The sequence below is a fragment of the Budorcas taxicolor genome, chromosome 5 (assembly GCF_023091745.1).
Source record: "Budorcas taxicolor isolate Tak-1 chromosome 5, Takin1.1, whole genome shotgun sequence".
NCBI lineage: Eukaryota > Metazoa > Chordata > Mammalia > Artiodactyla > Bovidae > Budorcas > Budorcas taxicolor.
Genome location: NC_068914.1, coordinates 110,989,874 through 111,009,268, shown reverse-complemented (window position 1 = coordinate 111,009,268; position 19,395 = coordinate 110,989,874). Strand labels below are relative to the sequence as shown.

Below are 19,395 nucleotides of genomic sequence, written 5' to 3'. Positions count from 1 at the left end.
GAATTCTAATTCTGTTCTCAAGGCCACCAATTTCAAAGGAAACAAAGTTAGAATCATGCAAAGTATGAACAGTCTATTCCTTTCTTACAGAGTGGATAGAGTGTTTGCAAAGTTGTTAGCTGTTGTTGCTATTTAGTTGCTAAATCATGCCTGACTCTTTTTGACCCCATAGCCTGTAGCCCTTCAGGCTCCTCTGTCCATGGAATCCTCTAGTCAAGAATACTGGAGTGGGTAGCCATTCCCTTCTCCAGGGGATCTTCCTGACCCAGATCTCGAACCTGGGTCTCCTGCATTCCAGGCGGATTCTTTACCATCTGAGCCACCAGTTGCTTAAGGGCAAGAATCTCTGTTCTCTCTGAAGTAAGCTCTGTTTTACCTGCCTGCATGCAGTTGTAATCAGAGCACAGATACAAATAAACTCCTTCATTTTGGGGGAGTGGGCTGCTTTAATGCTTTCTTCCATTTTAAGAGAATATCATGTCCCTACCCGTTGATCATTCCTGCTGAGCCTTGTTTAAAAACAACCAACCAACCTAAAACTTCATTGCAGAAATGTGCCTTGGTTACCACTAGGTTTCCAGCCTCCCAAGAAAATGTGCCTGTTTCCCTGGTCTGTGGAGCTCTGCCCAGGGCCCCACACTGTCAGCTCCCCTTTCCCCCAAAAGTAAACCTTTTGGTTCAGAGAGTACTGTCGGATTTTGAGAACTTCAGCTCTTCAGATCAACTGAAAAGTTCTGGGAGTCGATACCTTTTTCTACCTTTCTTGTGTATCACTTTCTGTATTATTTTATGTAAATGCACATGCCCCTGTTGAATAACATATATTTTAATTATAATACAAAAGGAACCAAAGCGACACCATACCACATGCGTGCACACACACTGAGTTGCAAAAAGGCAAGTGAGAAACACTTGGAAACAAAGGCAAGGGGGCCTCAGTCTTCACTGCTTGGTCATGTGGACCCATCTCAGATGAGGGGGAGACTGCATAAGAAGGCCAAGGGCTTTTCTCTTCCTGGAAATGGGGGGAAATGAATAAAATTTGGCCCTTTCTCAGTGTAGCAGCTGTGCCTGTCTTCACAAGAAAGCACCATCATGCAATCCGTGAATTCATGTTAAATAATTGCTCTTTGTGTAAGGTGACTATTGTATGCTGTCCCTCATTATGAATATCTTGCAGTCTAATTTTCAGCACATTTAATTCTGCTCAAAGTGAAATGAAACTCTGAAAGCATATGTTACTATAAAGCTCGAGTCACAGACTGTTGTCATATTTTGCAGATTATTCAGCAGCTGTCTTAAAAATTAAAGAGCAAAGAGGTACCTCGACTAAATGCTAATCACGTGGCAGAGGCTGTATTAATGGATTTGTGGACTGATTCAGGGAGGGTGGTGGGCGAGGCATAAGCTTTGCATTCAAGGGCTTGAGGACTGGAACTCACAGTATCACCTCTTACCTGAAGAGCTGACCTGACGGGGGACAGCATCACTGTTCAGAAAATGCAGGCAAGAGCCAGTGTGGCCGAGCTGCCTCTGGGCAGGCCCTACACCCCTGGGTGGTGCAAGGTGAAGGGAAAGCCCTACGAACAGGCTGCCTTAGGTATGATGTCACTCTGTGGCTTTCTCCCAGTAGCAGGTTGAGTAATTTGAGGGACAGGTGAGACTATGTGAATGTATAGGTTGCGGTAGTTTAGTCACTAAGCCGTGTCCGACTCTTGCGACCCCATGGACCGTAGTCTGCCAGGCTCCTCTGCCCACGGGATTTCCCAGGCGAGAAGACTGAGCGGACTGCCATTTCCTTCTCCAGGATATCTTCCCCACCCAGGGACTGAACTTGCGTCTCTTGTGTCTCCTGCATTTCAGGCAATTCTTTACCACTGAGCAGCCAGGGAAGCCTGACTGTCTAGATGGATAGTGTATTAATTTCATTGACTTGCCCAGAATCCACAAGAAAAGGAAGGAGTCTCTGGTACCCAGAAGTTTTCAGACGCTCATGTTTGAATTGACAATTTAAACAAGTCACCCTCCTCTAAATATTTACTTTTCTTTTTTGCTTCTTTTGATTCCCACAAGGCACTGTGTGCCACATCCAGGGGAGTCTCACAGGGCTTCCTCACTCTCTGACCACAGTGGGCTTATCTATCACCACCTATATAACCATGTCATTACAGCATGCTAGCCCATCATGGGCCATGCCGTCCTGACTCAGCTATAACCAAGCACACACGGCCCTACCACGCCTCTGTGGTCGAGATCTTGCAACAATCATCACCTTAATTCATAATGTGTTATAGACCCATTCGGCAGTAAGCTGACATTCATAGGTTTCCACTGTCCTTTTATGTTTGGTTCTCATGTTTGGTGAAGGCTGGCTCTTCCTCAGATAGTTAAACTAGTTTATTTCTAAACTACAACTTTTCTTGACTATATATATGAACACCATATATATGAAAGTGAAAGTTGCTCAGTAGTGAGTGTCTGACTCTTTGCAACCAATGGACTATACAGGCCATGGAATTCTCCAGGCCAGAATACTGGAGTTGGTAGCCTTTGCCTTCTTTAGGGGCTCTTCCCAACCCAGGGATCAAACCCAGGTCTCCCACATTGCAGGCGGATTCTTTACCAGCTGAGCCACCAGGGAAGCCCAAGAATACCGAAGTGGGTAGCCTATCCCTTCTCCAGGGAATCTTCCCAGCCCAGGAATTGAACCGGGGTCTCCTGCATTGCAGGCAGATTCTTTAGCAACTGAGCTATCAGAGAAACCATATATATATAAAACAATTAAGTGAAAGGTGACAGTACTAGTCACTCAGTTGGTTCAACTCTTTCGACCTCATGGACTGTAGCCCACCAGGTTTCTCTGTGGGTAGCCATTCCCTTCTCCAGGGGAAATTTCCGACCCAAGGATTGAACCTAGATGTCCTGTACTGCAGGCAGATTCCTCACCATCTGAACAACTAGGGAAGCCCATATAATTTGATTATATTTATGTATATGTATAGGTATCTTTATATCACATCATAAGTTTTACTCACCATTTGAGTCCTCTATTATCAATTGATACTTCATTAGGCTGGTATTAGAAGAGCTAACACAGGTAAGATGCCTGGTGCAGGTAGGTGTTTGATAAATGATTGCTTTCATGATTATCTCCCCAGGTCCTGGAGCTAGCAGAGGAGGGATAGGCACAGCAACCCAGGCTGCAGAGCCCACATGTCACCCGCCTCATTCATGGCACATCCTTCCAAGCCAAATTCGCTCTTTGGTATGGGAGATGAGTCTCTCTCTCTACCGTTTAATTCCAGTTCATTTGATAAACACCATACATATGTTTGTGTTACAATTCTATCTGGTTATTACCATTTAGTGGAGGTCTAATAATCTTCATGTTCACCTGAAAGCCTGTTCATTAATAAAGGACCCAGTGTTCAATGTATTTCTCATTTTGATTCCAAAATCTGACATTCCACTTGTGCTGTTTCAAATGTTAAAACTTTGGACCCGGTGAAAATGTTAGTTAGCAGGATAAGCTCCGGAACATATGCCTAATGCTGGGGTATCAGATGGTGTTGCACTGCCTTGGTAACCAGTCCAGATGTGGCACCTATGTGTTTGCAGCGTCTATTTAATTGCATCTACAAACTCAGAGCACTGGAGTTAGCTGCCAGTACTCACTGGCACTCATCTGTCATTCAGCCTGTTCCCAGGGCTCTTTATGACTTATTTTTAGAGTGGGGTTGAGGTGGGGAATTCAAGTCATCCGTTTTAAGTTTCTTGCTCTCTCTTTCTCTGTCTTTCTCTAATTGTCCCTATTTCAGATTTTCTTTCAGTGGTTTCACTTTTGAATAACTGTATTTTATAATACCCAATGCTGCTGCTGCTACTGCTAAGTTGCTTCAGTCATGTCCAACTCTGTGCAACCGCATAAACGGCAGCCCACCATGCTCCCCCATCCCTGAGATTCTCTAGGCAAGAATACTGGAGTGGGTTGCCATTTCCTTCTCCAATGCATGAAAGTGAAAAGTGAAAGTGAGGTTGCTCAGTCGTGTCCAACTCCTAGCAACCCCATGGACTGCAGCCTACCAGGCTCCTCCATCCATGGGATTTTCCAGGCAAGAGTACTGGAATGGGTTGCCACTGCCTTCTCTGAATACCCAATGATACTATATAAAATAGAAATAGAGAGCTGCAAAAAGCTTAGGTTGCTACAGTTTTTCATAATAAAATTAACACGAACTCCTCCTTGATCATTACTTAGGTTAAAACTTTTGCATATTAAGAAACGTTAATGGGGTTAAATATATAACCCCACTCAGTTCAGTTCAGTTCAGTTCAGTTCAGTCGCTCAGTCATGTCCGACTCTTTGCAACCCTATGAGTCACAGCATGCCAGGCCTCCCTGTCCATCACCAACTCCCGGAGTTCACTCAAACTCACAACCATTGAGTCGGTGATGTCATCCATCCATCTTATCCTCTGTCGTCCCCCTCTCTTCCTGCCCCCAATCCCTCCCAGCATCAGGGTCTTTTCCAGTGAGTCAAATCTTTGCATGAGGTGGCCAAAGTATTGGAGTTTCAGCTTCAGCATCATTCCTTCCAATGAACACCCAGGACTGATCTCCTTTAGGATGGACTGGTTGGATCTCCTTGCAGTCCAAGGGACTCTCAAGAGTCTTCTCCAACACCACAGTTCAAAACCATCAGTTCTTCTGTACTCAGCTTTCTTCATAGTCCAACTTTCACATCCATACATGACCACTAGAAAAACCATAGCCTTGACTAGATGGACTTTTGTTGGCAAAGTAATGTCTCTGCTTTTTAATATATTATCTAGGTTAGTCATAACTTTCCTTCCAAGGAGTAAACATCTTTTAATTTCATGGCTGCAATTACCATCTGCAGTGATTTTGGAATCCAAAGAAATAAAGTCTGCCACTGTTTCCCCATCTATTTCCCATGAAGTGATGGGACCGGATGCCATGATCTTAGTTTTCTAAATGTTTCGCTTTAAGCCAACTTTTTCCACTCTCCTCTTTCACTTTCATCAAGAGGCTTTTGAATTCCTCTTCACTTTCTGCCATAAGGGTGGTGTCATCTGCATATCTGAGGTTATTGATATTTCTCCTGGCAATCTTGATTCCAGCTTGTGCTTCCTCCAGCCCAGCGTTTCTCATGATGTACTCTGCATAGAAGTTAAATAAGCAGGGCGACAGTATACAGCCTTGATGTACTCCTTTTCCTATTTGGAACCAGTCTGTTGTTCCATGTCCAGTTCTACCTGTTGCTTCCTGACCTGCATACAGGTTTGTCAAGCGGCAGGTCAGGTGGTCTGGTATTCCCATCTCTTGAAGAATTTTCCACAGTTTATTGTGATCCACATAGTCAAAGGCTTTAGCATAGTCAATAAAGCAGAAAAAGATGTTTTTCTGGAACTCTCTTGCTTTTTTGATGATCCAGCGAATGTTGGCAATTTGATCTCTGGTTCCTCTGCCTTTTCTAAAACCAGCTTGAACATCTGGAAGTTCACAGTTCACATATTGCTGAAGCATGGCTTGGAGAATTTTGAGCATTACTTTACTAGCATGTGAGATGACCCCATTAGAATGATGTTATTACAATAGAAGGTTAATGATTTTTTTTAGAATATATATATATATATATATATATATATATATATATATATATATATACATATAGCAAATTAGTTGCCTATTAGCTTGATGTAATGCAGAAAGCTGACAAGCAAATTTGCAGGTGTGCATTGTGTCAGAAGTGTCGGGGAGGATGGAAATCACTGGAGGATAGTCTTTTTTTCTGTACTCCTTATTTGAAGGGAGTTAGAATAATGGTAAAAGTTATTGGCGTGCATTTGGCAGCATTCTGGGGACAGATTTAATTCAAATCTCCCTTGTTTAGTAGCGCCAAGTATCCTTGGGACTATCATTTAATCTTCCAGGCAGCTTTCTCGCCTGAATAGAGACGAACTCCTCTTCAGAGCTGTTGAGATATGCTCAGTAACTTCTTTCTCCCGACCCTGTGCTTGATTTTTCAAGACAGTGGATGGACCTGAACTTACAGTCTATTTTCTTTAACCTGATTTGCTGAGCTGAAAGGACAGAGGTCAGTCTCCTCTGATCCCCAAGACTGGAATCATTTTGGAACTAGTTCCTACGTTCTCACCTGCCCCAATCTCCCAGCTGTTCTTGCTGAAGCAAAGTTTTGGTCTCAAGTGTCCTTCTTCTAGCCCTTTCCTAGGCATTACTCAGAGCAAAGGTGGCCAATATGGGCACGTTCCTCCCTCACCCTGAGACAGGATGCTCTTTCCCATGAAACCTGGATGGTCTCAACATCCTTCTCAATGCAGCGTCCAGATAGCTGCCACCAATGGATCTGAGTTGGTATCCAAGTTGAAGCCAATTCTCTATCCTGACCTAATAGCTCTAGAGGAAGAAAATTTATAGCACACAGATTTGAATGCAAAGAACTTGACCCAAAGATGATCCCACAAATATTTTTACCTTCCTTTTTACACGAGCACAGAGAGATTAAATGTTACTCAAGATCCTATTTTGGGTTCAGAGCCAGGATTAAAATTTGGGGTTCTTGACCTCAAAATTAAGCCTCCTTTTAGTCTAGGTGTTCGATTTTCACTTCTGAAAGAAAGGGTTGTTTCCCTGGAAATGGGTGGCTGCAGGAAACAGTGAGTTTGAAGTCTTCGTGGAATTATCCAGCCACAGACTGGGTGACAGTGGGGTGGGAATGGGATGCAGCCATTCACACATCCACTGGGATGTCAGATTAAATCATCTTTAAGATGTCTTCTGGGGCCCTGATTCTAAGATTCTCCTTATGATGTCACTCAAGAATGCAATTTCCTGAACTTCAGATATTTCAGGAAGTAAGTTCCATGTCTGGCGCTCATTTGTTACTAGACATTCAAGACCCTAAATGACATTTCGGTTAATTAAGTTTTGTCTGGTTTCATACAACACACTTAGCGCTTTTGATCATGTCGGTACATTTGCTGATTATAAGGTTATCAGTAGACTTGTAAAAATTGCGAAATTTGGAAAATAAGGATCGTTACATAAATACCTAATATTTTAAAGTCAAGGCACTCCTAAATGCATGGCTAGATATCACGTCTATTTTTTTCAGTAGGAAAGAAATCTTATTCATCTGAGCATCCTTTTAAAAAAGAATCTGTAAGAGAGTTGATAATTTAAGATAATTCTAGAATACGAAATTTCAAAAAGTGCACATCTGTCCACTTCTGACAGCAATGAATGTTAAGTAGATTTCAAGTTTTTTTTCTTTTTAATGGGTATCAAAGTGATGTTCTTATTGAACGTTAAAAGCCATAGTAAGCCTCTCTTGTCTCCTGCCTTCCCCTTGCAGAGCTGTAAATCTAACTTCTGCCTGTCCCATTGTTCAGAAAAAAGCAGACATATTGTGCTGATTGCTATTAAATTAAAGCAGAAAGGGAGAGACACAAATGTGGAAGGCCATCCTACCAGCGGGGCTACCTCTATCTTTTATTTTGCATTTTGGGAGGGTCAGAAAGTCATGACAGGCATCTGACCTCTGATAACCTCTTTGGTGCTTCTGTGTGCAGTTTTTGGGGGAAGAACTTAATTAAATACAATTGAATTTCCCTGCTAACACTGCCACTGAAAGGACTCCTTTTAGATGGCTTGGTGTTTGCTGGTGAGGAACAAACAAAGACGCTTCTTTTGTTCCTCAAAGAAAAGTTAGCATACGTTAGTTAAGGATTTGTGATTTCTTTTGACTGGACTGGCAGGTTCCTAAAAATTCAATGAGACTTCTGAAATGGTACCCACAATAAAAGAGGGAATATAACTGACTAAAAGCCTAACTTTTCTTATTCCTGATAATTATTGTTAAGGCTAATATTTTTTAAAGAGTTTACTATATTTATTTGTCCTCAAGTAGAAATTAGGATTATAGATTTATAAGGAGGTTCCTAATATTTGACCACACAAAATAAAACTTGTCCATCTCCAGGAATCTCTGGTCACCAGAGGAAGAGAACTGGCAGCAGATGTAGTTTTAGTGCTCTTTTTTGGAAACTATAACAAGAAGTGTTGACAAAGAATATACAGTTTTTGGTTATGAACCATTTATTATTATGCATATTGTTAAATATGAAGCCTAAGTTACAATTTGATTAAAAAAAAACAATAATTACACAAATATGCGGATTAGAAATCCATTTTCCCATTATTATTCTTGGGCTTCTGAAATCAGTAGCTGACTCTTAGAAACTGAGGAATCAATTTTATTATGGTGACATATGGAGAGAATAGGTTATTTTATTCAAGTTTAAGTCTTAACGCCTATTTTAGGAGGAATTAAGTTTACATCTTCTTCAATTCAAAGAACCTTTTAATCCTGAGATGATTTTGTTTTCCTTGAAGAGAGGATTAGAAAAAGGAATCGATGCTTTTGAATTTAAAGTTGACTATTGTGTGTGTGAAGCCTGCTTCCTCACCTCCACACCCTTTCCCTCTATTTCTAAGCTTTCCCAGGTCTCTAATTATTTAGGGGGGAAAGTCAACACTTGACCCTGTTGCCCTGTCTGGTTTTGGTCTCATCTCCTGTCTTCTATTCATGGCTAAACTCCTAAGGGCTGAGTGTTCTGCACTTAACGGCTCTTGTGTCTGCTTCGCTATCTTTTGGAAATCTAGTTTTTATGTTCACCCCTGTGTCGTGTGCTGTGTACTCCAGATGAAGTCACCAGCATCAAGGCCACCATGTAAGAAGGCAGGAAGGGTGTACCCTACTCAAGGGCTCCAGTCCAAGGGGATAAAAATCAGGCTAAAATTCAGCCCCATTTGCTGGTGAAACCAAGTCCTGTCTTGGGACTGTATCTGCCCAGATGGGGCAGGGTTTTTTTTTTTCTTTCAGTTTCCCCAAAGTCTCCATTGGGTTAGCTGTAGCTTCTCTGATGGTATTCTTGGTCCAGTCTCAGCCTTTGCTCCCTGATCTTATTCTTCAAAATCTAGACCTTTTAAAAGATAATAAATAAGCATGCAGTCAAGAGGGAAATCATTAGTTTTTAAAGAGTCCACAATTCTTTGCCAATTGGTGTCTGCCCAAGACAGTTAAAATCTTAAATCACTATGGGGTTGGGATGAATAGCAAAATGCTAGTTGAAGGAAGGAAAATTCAAAGCTGGAATCCTTATGAGAAATTAATGTAAGCATCTTACCAGATCAGTCTCTGCCTCACACTCCTTAGCCCGGTCGCACTGAAATATTCACGAAAATCTCCAGAACACAGAGAACTAACACAGGCGTAGCTACTAGGCAGGTTTGTATTGGACTCTAGCTCCACCGCCTCCTGAATATTCATTGGAAGGACTGATTCTGAAGCTGAAACTCCAATACTTTGGCCACCTGATGCGAAGAACTGACTCATTGGAAAAGAGACATGGGAACGCTGGGAAAGATTGAAGGCAGGAGGAGAAGGGGATGACAGAGGATGAGATGGTTGGATGGCATCACTGACTTGAAGGACATGAGTTTGTGTAAGCCCCAGGAGTTGGTGATGAACAGGAAAGCCTGGTGCGCCGCAGTCCATGGGATCGCAAAGAGTCGGACACGACTGAGCGACTGAACTGAACTGAACTCAGTGCCACCGCTTCCTTTGGGATTTTTCCATGTTGTTTCAGTCACTAAGTCACGTCTCACTCCTTTTTGATCCCATGAACTGTAGCCCACCAGGCTCCTCTGTCCATGGGATTTCCCAGACAGAAACACTGAAGTGGGTTGCCATTTCCTCCTCCAGGAGATCTTTCAGACTCAGGGATTGAACCCACATCTCCTGAATTGGCAGATGGATTCTTTACCACTGAGCCACTGAAGAAGCCCGAGTCCTGATAGTACAACCTTTTAAAACCAGTCACCAGCTACAAAGATTAGTAGATTACTACCTTGCTGTGTGGAAACCAGTGTCACCTGGGAGCTTGTTATATTAAAAACAGAATCTCAGGTCCCACTTGGGACCTTCTGAATCAGGATCTGCATTTTAACTAGTTTCCAAGGTGATGTGAATGCCTTATAAAATGTGAGAAGCACTGGATTAGTAGCAGGTGCCTTAAAGATTAGTCTATTCCCTGACTCTCCTGATATATAAAGAAACATGTTTGTTTATGAAGACTCAGCAAATGATATTGGGACTGTTGCAAAGAGAATGAAATATTGATGAGGTCTTGGTCAAAACCAGAAAGTAATTTTCAGATGAAGAAAATCTCGAATGAAACACTCCACATTAGATTAGAACTAGGTAGATGATCTAAATATTCAAAACGGTTTTAAACAAGGGAGAAAAATGTTTTTCAGTATAACACCTTGATCCTCTGCTTGGAAATAAAACATTTATCTTTTATTTCTTTTTAATTTAAATTTATTTTAATTGGAGGCTAATTACTTTACAATATTGTATTGGTTTTCCCATACATCAACATGAATCCACCACAGGTGTATACGTGTTCCCAATCCTGAACCCCCCTCCCACCTCCCTCCCTATAGCATCCCTCTGGGTCATCCCAGTGTACCAGCCCCAAGCATCCTGTATCCTGCATTGAACCTGGACTGGTGATTCATTTCATATATGCTGTTTTACATGTTTCAGTGCCATTTTCCCAAATCATCCCACCCTCGCCCTCTCCCGCAGAGTCCAAAAGACTGTTCTATACATCTGTGTCTCTTTTGCTGTCTCGCATACAGGGTTATCGTTACCATCTTTCTAAATTCCATATATATGTGTTAGTATACTGTATTGGTGTTTTTCTTTCTGGCTTACTTCACTCTGTATAATAGGCTCCAGTTTCATCCATTTCATTAGAACGGATTCAAATGTATTCTTTTTAATGGCTGAGTAATACTCCATTGTGTATATGTACCACAGCTTTCTTATCCATTCATCTGCTGATGGACATCTAGGTTGCTTCCACATCCTGGCTATGATAAACAGTGCTGTTATGAACATTGGGGTACATGTGTCTCTTTCAATTCTGGTTTCCTCGCTGTGTATGCCCAGCAGTGGGATTGCTGGGACATAAGGCAGTTCTATTTCCAGTTTTTTAAGGAATCACCACACTGTTCTCCATAGAGGCTGTACTAGTTTGCATTCCCACCAACAGTGTAAGTGGGTTCCCTTTTCTCCACACCCTCTCCAGCATTTATTGCTTGTAGACTTTTGGATTGCAGCCATTCTGACTGGCATAAAATGGTACCTCATTGTGGTTTTGATTGCATTTCTCTGATAATGAGTGACGTTGAGCATCTTTTCATGTGTTTGTAGGCCATCTGTATGTCTTCTTTGGAGAAATGTCTATTTAGTTCTTTGGCCTATTTTTTGATTGGGTCATTTATTTTTCTGGAATTGAGCTGCAGGAGTTTCTTGTGTATTTTTGAGATTAGTTGTTTGTTAGTTGCTTCATTTACTATTATTTTCTCCCATTCTGAAGGCTGTCTTTTCACCTTGCTTATAGTTTCCTTTGTTGTGCAGAAGCTTTTAAGTTTAATTGGGTCCCATTTGTTTATTTTTGCTTTTAGTTTCAATATTCTGGGAGGTGGGTCATAGAGGATCCTACTGTGATTTATGTCGGAGAGTGTTTTGCCTATATTCTCCTCTAGGAGTTTTATAGTTTTGAGTTTATTTTTATGTACTGCGTTGTGGTCAGAAAAGATGGTTGGAATAATTTCAATTTTTTTGAATTTCCAAGGCTAGATTTATGGCCCAGGATGTGATCTATCCTGGAGAAGGTTCTGTGTGTGCTTGAGAAAAAGGTGAAATTCATTATTTTGGGGTGAAATGTCCTACAGATATCAATTAGGCCTAACTGGTTTATTGTATCATTTAAAGTTTGTGTTTCCTTGTTAATTTTCTGTTTAGTTGATCTATCCATAGGTGTGAGTGGGGTATTAAAGTCTCCCACTATTATTGTGTTATTGTTAATTTCCCCTTTCATATTTGTTAGCATTTGTCTTACATATTGTGGTGCTCCTATGTTGGGTGCATATATATTTATAATTGTTATGTCTTCTTCTTGGATTGATCCTTGATCATTATGTAGTGTCCTTCTTTGTCTCTTTTCACAGCCTTTGTTTTAAAGTCTATTTTATCTGATATGAGCATTGCTACTCTTGCTTTCTTTTGGTCTCTATTTGCATGGAATATCTTTTTCCAGCCCTTCACTTTCAGTCTGTATGTGTCCCCTGTTTTGAGGTGGGTCTCTTGTAGACAACATTTATAGGGGTCTTGTTTTTGTATCCATTCAGCCAGTCTTTGTCTTTTGGTTGGGGCATTCAACCCATTTACATTTAAGGTAATTGTTGATAAGTATGATCCCACTACCATTTACTTTATTGTTTTGGGTTTGAGTTTATATACCCTTTTTGTGTTTCCTGTCTAGAGAATATCCTTTAGCATTTGTTGGAGAGCTGGTTTGGTGGTGCTGAATTCTTTCAGCTTTTGCTTGTCTGTGAACCTTTTGATTTCTCCTTCGTATTTGAATGAGATCCTTGCTGGGTACAGTAATCTGGGCTGTAGATCATTCTCTTTCATCACTTCAAGTATGTCTTGCCATTCCCTCCTGGCCTGAAGAGTTTCTATTGAAAGATCAGCTGTTATCCTAATGGGAATCCTCTTGTGTGTTATTTGTTGTTTTTCCCTTGTTGCTTTTAATATTTGTTCTTTGTGTTTGATCTTTGTTAATTTGATTAGTATGTGTCTTGGGGTGTTTCGCCTTGGGTTTATCCTGTTTGGGACTCTCTGGGTTTCTTGGACATGGGTGATTATTTCCTTCCCTATTTTAGGGAAGTTTTCAACTATTATCTCCCCAAGTATTTTCTCATGGTCTTTCTTTTTGTCTTCTTATTCTGGGACTCCTATGATTCGAATGTTGGGGTGTTTAATATTGTCCTGGAGGTCTCTGAGATTGTCCTCATTTCTTTCAATTCATTTTTCTTTTTTCCTCTCTGATTCATTTATTTCTACCATTCTATCTTCTACTTCACTAATCCTATCTTCTGCCTCCGTTATTCTATTTGTTGCCTCCAGAGTGTTTTTGATCTCATTTATTGCATTATTCATTATATATTGACTCTTTTTTATTTCTTCTACATCCTTGTTAAGCCTTTCTTGTATCTTCTCAATCCTTGTCTCCAGGCTATTTATCTATGATTCCATTTTTATTTCAAGATTTTGGATAATTTTCACTATCATTATTCAGAATTCTTTATCAGGTAGATTCCCTATCTCTTCCTCCTTGTTTGGTTTGGTGGGCATTTATCCTGTTCCTTTACCTGCTGGATATTCCTCTGTCTCTTCATCCTGTTTATATTGCTGCATTTGGGGTGGCCTTTCTGTATTCTGGTAGTTTGTGGAGTTCTCTTTATTGTGGCACTTCCTTGTTGTGGGTGGGGTTGGACGGTGGCTTGTCAAGGTTTCCAGGTTAGGGAAGCTTGTGTCGGTGTTCTGGTGGGTGGAGCTGGATTTCTTCTCTCTGGAGTGCAATGAAGTGTCCAGTAATGAGTTATGAGATGTCACTGGGTTTGGAGTAACTTTGGGCAGCCTGTATATTGAAGCTCAGGGATGTGTTCCTGTGTTGCTGGAGAATTTGCGTGGTATGTCTTGCTCTGGAACTTGTTGGCCCTTGGGTGGTGCTTGGTTTCAGTGTAGGTATGGAGGCATTTGATGAGCTCCTGTCAATTAATGTTCCCTGGAGTCAGGAGTTCTCTGGTGTTCTCAGGATTTGGACTTAAGCCTCCTGCTTCTGGTTTCCAGTCTTATTTTTACAGTAGTCTCAAGACTTCTCTATCTATACAGCACCATTGATAAAACATCTAAGTTAAAGATGAAAAGTTTCTCCACAGTGAGGGACACCCAACAGGTTCACAGAGTTACATGGAGAAGAGAAGAGGGAGGAGGTAGTTAGAGGTGACCCGAATGAGATGAGGTGGAATCAAAAGAGGAGAGAGCAAGCTAGCCAGTAATCACTTCCTTATGTGGGCTCCACAGTCTGGACCACTCAGAGATGTTCATGGAGTTATACAGAGAAGAGAAGAAGGAGGAAGGAGACAGGTGACCTGGAGTATAAAGGGAGGAATCAAAAGGAGAGAGACAGATCCAGCCAGTAATCAGTTCCTTAAGTGTTCTCCACTGTCTGGAACACACAGAGATTCACAGAGTTGGTTAGAGAAGAGAAGGGGGAGGGAGGAGATAGAGGCAACCTGGTGGAGAAAAAGGAGAGCTCAAAGAGGGACAGAGCAGTCAAGCCAGTAATCTCGCTCCCAAGTAAAAATGGGTACGGAAGATTGGGTTCTTAGAGTTACAAAATTGATAACAAATACCAAAAAGCAAAGATTAAAAATCTAGAGTAGAGGTTGAATTTTCAAAAATACAATATTAAAGAAAAGAAAAAAAAGTCACAAAAATTATTTTAAAAAATATATATGAAGTTTGCTTTAAAAAATAGGGTCTTTTTTTGCAAAATAATAATAGGTTATAAAAAAGAAAATTAAAGGAGTAATAGAGGACTTAAAAATTAAAAAAAAGAATGATCGTAAAAATAGTAAAAATATATCTAGGACTTTCTCTGGTGTTGTTGTGGGCAGTGTGGGGTCAGTTCATTTTTGGATAGTTCCTTGGTCTGGCTTACATATTTCTCAAGATCTATAGGCCCCTTCCTATGTAGTGAAGTGAAAGTGAAGTCTCTTAGTCGTGTCCGACTCTTTGCGACCCTAGGGACTGTAGTCTACCAGGCTCCTCTGTCCATTGGATTTTCCAGGCAAGAGTACTGGAGTGGATTGCCATTTCCTTCTCCAAGGGATCTTCCCAACCCAGGGATTGAACCCAGGTCTCCCGCGTTGTAGACAGACGCTTTACCATCTGAGCCATGTAGTCGGTACTAACTACAGGGTTTTAATCTATTGTACCTGTCACTTCTAAGGCGGTTCCCTCTGTTTTAGCTTCTGTTTGCTGGTCTTCAGTGTCTGATTTCCGCCCTGACACAAGTGGGGTGGTGGTGGACACTTTTTTAGGTTCACTTGTTCAGTCATGCTGTGGGGAGGGAGGGATGCTGCAAGCAAATAACACTGGCGTGTGCTCGCAGTGTCTCAGCCACACTGGGCCTGCCCCTGCTCATGGCACGTGTGCCCTCCATGCCCATACTGCTCAGGCTCTAGGTTGCTCCACCAGGAACCGTCCAAGGCTGGCCCTGAGCTGCATGCACCTCCCAGGTCTAAGCCACTCAGGTTCAGGCACTTGGGTAGTCCTCAGAGGTGCAGACTCAGTTGGGCCCGTGTTTTGTGCCCTTCCCAGGTCCAAGCAGCTCAGGTGATGAGGTGTTTGGCGAGCGCAGTCACTGCGACTTATCACCTCCCCCGTCCCTGCCGCTCGGTTTTCTGGGTGTACAACTGGCACGCCTTCTCAGGCGGATGTTGACCGTCCAAAACCCCAAGAAGTCTTAGTTAGCAAAGAAGCCTGTTTCCGGTTTGGTAGATAATGTCTCTCTGGGGCTGTGATTGCCCCCTTCCGGCTCTGCCTGCCTGTCCCTGGAGGGGGTTGGTGTGCAGCCGACTAGCTCTGTACAGTTCTTTGTTCTGTGAGCGGGCCTGGCGGTGTCTTAAGTTACGGCTTTTCGCATGGCCCACAGTCTGGTTTGCTAGCCCAAGTTAGTTCTCTCAGATTGCCCTCGGGGCATTCAGGCCCGATCCTTACTCTAAGCAATGCAGCCCGCACCTCCCTGCCCAGTCCCCGCTTGCTAGTGGCGGGTGCAGGCATCTGAGCTGCTTCTCTGCTGGGGGAGTTACCATTGGGCACGTGGTCTATGGGTTTTAATTATTTATTTATTTTTCCTCCCAGTTATGTTGCCCTCTCTGGTTCCAAGGCTTGCCACAGATTCGGCAGTGAGTATGTTTCCTGGTGTTTGGAAACTTCTCTCTTTTTAAGACTCCCTTCCCAGGACAGAGCTCCATCCCTACCTCTTTTGTCTCTTTTTTTGTCTTTTATATTTTTTCCTACCTCCTTTTGAAGACAATGGGCTGCTTTTCTGGGTGTCTGATGTCCTCTGCCGGCCTTCAGAAGTCGTTTTGTGGAATTTACTCAGCGTTTAAATGTTCTTTTGATGAATTTGTTGGGGAGAAGGTGGCCTCCCCATCCTATTCCTCTGCCATCTTAGGACCCAACCAAACATTTATCTTTTAAAAGTGAGACCACATGTCTTGAAAGATATGTACACACCATGTCAGGGCAAACACATTTTTAAATTTGGTGTCAGTTAGATGACTATGTAAGGATTTCAAAAGCTACTCCTGGTTTCCGTTTTCTGTTCCAATCCCAGGGCAAAGCAAGTGTTTGCTTTTACCATAGTGGACATCCAAGTTCTTGGGAAATGTTTCCACAAAGCCAGCTGCCCCTTAAGGATCCCCCTGGGAACCATTGTTTCGGTTACTAACCGTCAAGTGCCTACAACCCCCATTTGCAAAGGTATTTGTCAGATGGGGAGGGCTTATGTGTCTTCAGCTCTTTTTGAGGAGGACACTCAAGACTCCTGTTTGGAAGACTTTGTCCCCTCTTAGACCTTTGGGCTCATCTGAAGACTCCAGCCCAGCCATCCTCTTGCAGCCTGAGGAAAGCAAAATAAATAAACACATCCAGCCAGCGCCTCTGTAATATTTCATGAATGACAATTGCTGGGTTGAAAATTCTGAAGTGCTTTTCACTTTGAAGGCTTCGTTGGATTATGAGTGTATTTTTGGAGCAATGTTTCTGTTGATGAATGCTGGGACCACTTGGAATTTTGTCTTTTCCCCTTGCTCTCTAACCAGTTCCAGGATAGAGTTTTCCCGGGGCAGGTCACCTTTGTTTTCCCTACCACTACCCTTTTTCCCTCCTTTTTGAAAGGAGCCTTGCACGCATTTAATGGCTGACCTTTCATGCCATGGGCTTCCACAGTGGCTCAGTGGTAAAGAATCCACCTGCAGTGTAGGAGATATGGGTTTGATTCCTGGGTCAAGAAGATCCCCTGGAGGAGGGCATGGCAACCCACTCCAGTATTCTTGCCTGGAAAATCCCGTGGGCAGAGGAGCCTAGTGGGCTGTAGTACGTGGGGGCACAAAAAGTCGGACACAACTGAAACAACTGAGCACACACACTGCTTCATGCCGTGTGCTAACTTGAGTAAAAAGCTGTAGTCCAGCACTGATTTGGAAACTCGAGTTAACAGAACTGCCAGTGACAGAGACCTGGTAACTACAAGCTGAGATGCAGGGGTTGGCTAAGGACTTCACTGAGGGTTCAGCTTTTATGCTTCACACATCTAATAGGTATCTCAAGAATGTAGAATCTGTGTGTGTGTGCAAGTGTGTGCACGCCTGTGTTCATAAGCAGAACAAAAACTTGAACTCTCTGTCACAGACCACCTGTTTTCACATCATTGTGGTCACAAAGGGGTTTTTTTTTCTCATTCTTTCTCTTTTTTAATTAGCTGAGCTGTCCTATTTTTCAGTAACTTGCCTCTTCTCTAACATATGGGCTATAACCGTATTTCTTTTCATTAGACCTGGGCCTTATTTGTCATTTACACCATACTTTTGCCTTTCTCTTTCATTCTGAAAGAAAGGGAGCTTCTTCTATTATTTTAGAGCAAAGCACCTCTGGTTTATGTGGCGACTCTTGTGGCTTTCTAAATGCACTTGATTTAGCTTTCAATGTGTAATTACTGCCAAACAAGTTAATTGCTTTATAAGTGTCCAAAATCCCCTGGTTTAATTTTGCTTTCATTTACCAACCTTCATTATACATCCACTGTTCAACATAAACACAAATGATTGTTAATGAATGCCTAATGCCATATTCATTAGAAAATCAGGTTAATGACTGGCAATGAATATCCCAGCTACTTTATTCTTTCAAGCCTTTTTTTTTTTTTTTTTTGCTTGTTGATTACAATAGCTTTTTTGTTTATCAGAAAAGTCTACCTGCATTCTAGGCTTGCTTAAAAGTTCAGGATGGAGCTTTTCTAAGGAATTAGATAAGCCCATCTCTAAGTCTTCTCTCTTCTTACAGCTGCCTTTACCCTTTAGAGAGAGTCTCCTATTAAAATGAAACAGAATGCACAGGATTTCCTTGGACTGTTGGCTACCATGATGGCTTATTGTTTGGAGAGCAGAAGTCTCAGGATGGCTGTGTATAGATGTTCAGGTGGTGCACTGAACAACCAAAGGGATGCATTGTTTGTATCGCACACTCTGTGAATGATAGTACTCAGTTCTTCCATCTACAACAGGCAGAGCTCTGAGTAGTGGTGTTGAGAAATCTTCATTGATTTAAGAGCAGTGTAGTTTGGGACAGCATCCAGTTCTTAGTGCTGACTGCCCTCGGCAAGAGTTACCTACTCAGAAGACAAGCAGATGTGTGAAGCAATGTGGTTGGAGTGAGTAGCAGGAAGTTCACTGAAGAGGATTGAGATGGAAGTTATGGAACTGAGCCTAACTCTCCATCTGGTGATTCTTGCTTTGTAACTGAGATTCCCGCTCCTTCCTGAAGACAAGGTGTTGCTTTCTCAATCAACCCTAATAGCTGGACTTTGAAGACCAGATGTGCTCATAACTGAATATAGGACTATGGGATAGACCTGGGAATCCAGACTTTGAAATTTGACTGCTGGCTTGTCATTGCATGTGTGCGTGGTTTTGAGCATTTTTCTCATCTATTCAATGAGAATGTTGGTGATTTAGGATATCTTACAGTTCTTACACTCTAGATTCTTTAATACACGGGAGAGGATCATGACAGAGTTCACCTGTATTCTTTTAGGATCATGGGAGGATCCACCTGTGTTCTTTAAATACATTGATAGGATGCTTACCTGGTGCCCAGCACAAAGTTGATGCCAAGGAACAGATAACTCCAATCTCTGGTTCTTTTTTTACTTTGTAAAAGTAGATTCTTCCTTTACTGTGTAAAAAACACATTTTCTGACCTCATGAAGAGACAAATAAGTGGTTTAAATGCCTCCAGCTGCACCTGCTAGGCTGTATCCAGTGGGGTATGTTTATGGTACCACTGAATCTCAGTGCTCTGACAGCTTTTTAGGCACCTCCCACTCCCTCAATGGTTTCCTCCTGTCATTTTACTGTTCTTCTTCCACCTGGAAACTCCTTCTTCTCTTGTCATACTCTTTCAGTCTTGGTTACTTTGATTTCATAGATGCCACTGTAAGATGTTCCTTCTTCCAGTTTTGTCTAAGTCAACATAATCTGTTCTCCTTGGCTCCCCACATGCCTGGATCCCATGTATCTCTCATTTATAACATTTAGTATCATTGAAAATTTGCCTTTATTTATGTGATTCTTTTGCCTACC

At 42.1% G+C, this 19,395-nt stretch overlaps 1 protein-coding gene across 1 annotated transcript in view; it reads left to right on the top strand.

Annotated features, from left to right (window-relative positions):
- The first annotated feature begins 1,500 nt into the window (after positions 1 to 1,500).
- The window catches only part of C5H12orf42 (chromosome 5 C12orf42 homolog), a 111,794-nt gene continuing 93,899 nt past the window's right edge, over positions 1,501 to 19,395 (top strand). The window contains 1 exon segment of the mRNA XM_052640593.1: positions 1,501 to 1,600. Within this exon segment, the coding sequence (XP_052496553.1) occupies positions 1,501 to 1,600 (100 nt within the window).